The sequence below is a fragment of the Mizuhopecten yessoensis genome, unplaced genomic scaffold, assembly GCF_002113885.1.
Source record: "Mizuhopecten yessoensis strain PY_sf001 unplaced genomic scaffold, ASM211388v2 hete_36172598, whole genome shotgun sequence".
In the NCBI taxonomy this organism is placed as follows: Eukaryota; Metazoa; Mollusca; class Bivalvia; order Pectinida; family Pectinidae; genus Mizuhopecten; species Mizuhopecten yessoensis.
In genome coordinates this window covers 1-5054 of record NW_018485389.1, presented here as the reverse complement: position 1 = coordinate 5054, position 5054 = coordinate 1, and the positions used below count along the sequence as shown (strand labels likewise).

Genomic DNA, 5054 nt, shown 5'->3' with positions numbered 1-5054 from the left:
ACAGAGTGGGTAGATAGACAAAGCGATCCTGATCATGGTTGATTACAGAGTGGGTAAATATACAAACAGGTCCAGATCATGGTTGAATACAGATTGGGTAAATAGACAAAGAGATCCTGATCATGGTTGATTACAAATTGTGTACGAGACGATGAGATCCTGATCATGGTAGATTACATGTACAAAGTGTGTAAATAGTACAGAGTATGTTAGTTTAAAGGTTAATGCAGATAACAGAGAATGAAGGTATCAAAGTTTCAAGCAAACTATGTTCATGTTCAAAGAGGTTTTAAAGGGACAGGTGATTTCCGGTACGTAGTCACCAACCAACGACGTACTCGTTAAAATCTTGCGAATTGTCCTTCAAACAGTATTACGTAATGTTACAGGGATACATTTCTAGTATTATATACCGTTGTCTGTTGCTCCTGTTAACTTGATACAGTTGAACAGTAGTGAATGTCCTTAATAGAATAGAATCTAGTAACTTCATGGACTTTCATGCCGTCACTCTCCTGGTGGAGGTTAGACGGTTTGATCTGTAGACGTGTCATGTCGCGTTGTGTAACCTGACCAGTCGTTAGTCTGTTCTGATCTATACTTATATGACAGCCGTATAAACATCACACCGTTTCACTATTTACTCCGTGTGAGCAATCAATTTATTACCAATTTACTGTAAAAGCCTAAACAGCTATACCATTAACCTTTCGGTACGCTATGCAAGGATGAAGACGGGGTTTCTACAAATAAAACTGACCGGCTTACAACTTAAATGTCACGGTATAGTTTACACTAATTCTCATTGATGATGTCGTTTATTTTACTTTAAGGAAACGTACCAAGAACACGTGCGTCATCTCCAGCAGGTGCTGGGAATCCATGACGTCACCCTTATACAACGGTTACTCTCTGTCACACGAAATATTCTACCTGCAGATTGGAAGACAGGTAGATAGATTTACGAACCTTTTACTTTACCTAGCTACTAACCGAATCATCCTCAGGTCATACTAATCTTTGATCGAGCATGCAGTAAAGGGAAATATAATTTTTGAAAGATAGTACACGATTTATTTAAAGTATGCAATATTTATGAATTCATTTTTTTTTTTCTGCTTACAAGAATAATAAATGTCTTTAACGTACTTAGAATCTTGTATGTCAGTTGAAAGATAGTACCAAAAATAATTTTGGTGAACTTGTATGTTATTACTAGATATCTCCTTAGGGGACTGACGAGACATTTTATTATATGTATCGGAAGATCACAAGGAGACCGTGGTATCTGTGACAATCACACGATTACTGAGCTGTTAGATACTGACGAATCAAGCCTAACGTAGTTAATGCATACAGTTGGTGTATTTTAAATATAAATTGACGTATGTATTGTCTAGTTTGGTTGTGGGGCTGAGATGGAAATGAGACGTTTGGCCGCTGGTCAAGAGTCCATAGAGAAAATGCATGACGATTTTTGTGCCAATATGCTGAACGAGGCCACTATTATTGCTAAGGAGGGCTTCCCCGAGCACAAACAGGATCTGTTTATGGAGCAAGGTGGGTGACGACTGCAGGCTGTAACGGTAACATTAGACAGTTCCAATAAAACCTGTAAGGTGTCTACGTGCTGCAGTACAACATTGGTTAGCTCTATCTTTGCAGCAGACTAATTCTACCAGGGGACGTAGCGTTTTTTGACAGTATTCCATACAGAAATAATAATAATAAAACCGCTTTGATATCACCACAAACATGCGTTATACTGTTATGCTACTCAGCGTATGTTTTGACAACTTATCAAAATGATATATGTTTTTCCGAAATAACTGTGTGCTTCACCGGAAACATATCGTGCTTCTAAATGTATGATCTACATTCTGGTATCACGTGGTTTTCTGTACAATCTGGTATCACGAGGTTTTCTGTACATTCTGGTTTTACGTGGTTTTCTGTGCAATTTGGTATCGGGTTACTTTCTGTACATTTTGATATCACGTGTTTTATTTGTACAATTTGGTATCACGGGATTTTCTGTCATTCTTGTATCATGGGATTTTCTGTAAAATCTGGTATCGTGTTTTTCTTTACCATCTTGTAACACGTGGTTTTCTTTACAATCTTGTATAACGTGTCTTTTCCCAGTAGTTTGTTGTATCCTATTAAATATTAAATCGATTCATGTAACATCGAGTTTAATGAAATATACGCAAATATATTAAATACAACAAAGACGTTTGTATGAGTATTCCTAGCCGCTTAGAACCAGGTTGTAAGCTGTATCTCTTTGTTTTATGTATTCCCCTGTTTTGTATTTAGCGGCCTTGTGTGGAATGCTGGGATACCGACAATTCTTTACCTCTGATTGGCTAGAAAAAATCCTGAGTTGGCAGGACCAAATAACCGGATGTTACAAAGGGAATCCAGTAAGGGAGACGGATGTCGGTAAGTAGACACAACTAAATTTTTAGGTTGTAACAAAGCGTCAAACTATGTTTAATTATTTCAAGAATATAAAAGAATGACACTAGTGAAAGATTATTGCTTAAAGGATAAAAACATAATTGATTTGTTAAAATGAAGGCTTAAATGTTTTCTCGGATGTCTTGTTTGAAGTGTTGGTTTCGGAGAGACATGTTTTAATGACACGTACAGATTAATCACATTTCAACTTTTTGGAGCTTTAATTGTTCGTCATAACATAAGTCATAATGTAACAGAGTAATACACAGATCTTGTACTCCGACGTGAGCCCACCGCGCCCCACATGACCAGAGTTCGTGCTGAGGACTGTTTACACTCAAGGTTTTTGCTAAACGGAAGATGACTGATGACTTCCTTGGGACCAGTTTGGAAGACAGAACGATCAAACACTTGTTTGAGAGACTGTTGCCTCCTCGGCGGACGGTAGACAGCCGACAATATGACGGAAGTCCCGAGGCGACCCACATGGTGTTGTCACCGTCAGGTCTGTCGCCGTTATTGATAGAGAAGCTGAATCTGAAGTAAAGTGGGGACGTACCGACTAATCAACTCAACACCTAATCAGTCAATAAAGATATGTGTTCCTGAATGAACCCAATAGGTGTTCACTACCAAGTTAACATCCATAGATCACAGCCCTTTTGATCCAACTAAGTGTGACGTACTAAAGGTTTAAATTGATTCGGTTATTGATATCGAGTCGGAAGAAAAACATTGAGAAAAACACTAAAATTTTATATCAGCGAAGAAAACATGTGACTCCTCGGAAATTCATATTCAACGAGCCATTCGAATAAAAAGTATGCGTGTTTAGACCTTTACATCCTCATAAAGTGCTACTTATGACTCCAACTAAGCCGAATGGCTGGTTTTACGTCAGTATTTAATGTTAATCGATATGAATTTGACGTCCCCTACAGCCCCGAGGAGCTGTACGTTTATCTGTCGCAGCTAGGCTCGCTTCATCATCATCCGAGCCCTGCGTGTCTCGCGAGACGCTTTAACTCGATAACTAATGTTCTTTATCGCAGTAAACACAAGTAAGGCGCGGATGATATGAAACAGATAACTCATTTAATATCAAAATCAATGACTGTTTAATATAGCCGTTACCGACCTGTCTCACCCTGTCCACGAACTGACCCGCCCAAGAGTCCGAGCGCCACACCTCGGATAATCACACCGCCGCATGCCGACCTCGGCTGTCTTCATGACGTCCGGCATGGAATCCTCGCTCGCTTCCCAGAAGGCCCCGGTCTAGCGGATGTTTTAGCAATAACAGTTTCGCAGTGAATACATCACGTTTGTTTAGCAGCTTGATGATGGTTATCACAGCACATTCGATCCCACCAACTGAAAAACTGTCCTGAAATATAACATGTTTTTCTATCACCAATGTAACTACCGTCGTGCATTTGTCTTTTAGGCAAAATTGATTTATGAAAAATGATTTAAAGTTATCAAAAGTATTTATTAGACGTACTATGTCTAAATGAATATAATATGTATGTTGTTTTATTTCACTGTGAGATTGGAAAAGCGTGTATGGTAGGCTTACAACCAGCTGGATTCATTTCCACTATTACATTGGTTCCCTATAGTGTACCCCCAACCTGATACCCTCTGTCTGCCATTACATTCAATGTACCCGGCAGTGAACTAGCTATACATTTCTTTTATTGAAATTAAATCCACACTCACATGTATATATGTGACGCCGAATCTTATTCCAACTTCTTTCTTCTCTTTTGTTTAAATATCTCCGTTAATATATGGGTTTAATGACCAATGGCTTTGTATAAAATTTAGATGGCTGTTATGTATTAACATTGTAATAACCATACGATTGAGAGTTAAATAGAGGAAAAAATAAGGATAAAAACTCCTAAATTGTATTTCATATCGATTGAAATATACAAGAATAGAAAAATAGGATTAAAGATTACAAAACAATAAAATGCAAAATTCAGATAAACAGAAACTGATATTTGAAAATTGTATTTTACAAAAATAGAAATACAAAATTCGGAAAAATACAAAACCTATCATGTACAATCGTTTAATTATAATTGGAAATACAAAAGTTGAAAATAAGGGCAATTGAAATAAATAAATGCATACACGTGGAAAAATATCATGATGGTTCTCACTTCCATAAGTACCGTCATCTTCGGAAAGTCATTCTGAGCCTATCACCCGTAGAGATCGCTGACTTTTTGGACATAAAACGTAATGGTTGTGGCTAGCCACTTTCATACATGACACTTCCATACCTGAACTGAACTTGTAAATTATTAATTGAAATTCATAACTCATATTTTTATCAATTTCATAGGAAATTAAATCCTGGTTTTGCAATTGTAACTTTTACGTTCAAGGTCTTGTTTTACATGTACCAGGTATTTGACGTTATTTGGTAGATTTTTCAAAGTTGACGGTTTAATATGTGCTTATCTTCTCGTCAGATTTCCAGGTCGGCACACCAGGGGGAGTTTAGGAGACTACGATCGACAGAGGGCGTTTGTTAAAACATAAAGTAGTGTTTGGTTTCACAGATTTGATTTTTTTTT

The 5054-nt window shown here is 37.5% G+C and overlaps 1 protein-coding gene across 1 annotated transcript; it reads left to right on the top strand.

Moving 5' to 3' along the window:
* Positions 1-833: 833 nt before the first annotated feature.
* Positions 834-3661, top strand: LOC110444783 (UPF0764 protein C16orf89 homolog; the record flags this gene model as incomplete). Its single annotated transcript, XM_021489143.1, has 4 exons — positions 834-951; positions 1401-1560; positions 2320-2445; positions 3591-3661. Coding segments are annotated over 4 exons (475 nt in total), but the record flags the coding sequence as incomplete, so codon positions are not given.
* Positions 3662-5054: the final 1393 nt, after the last annotated feature.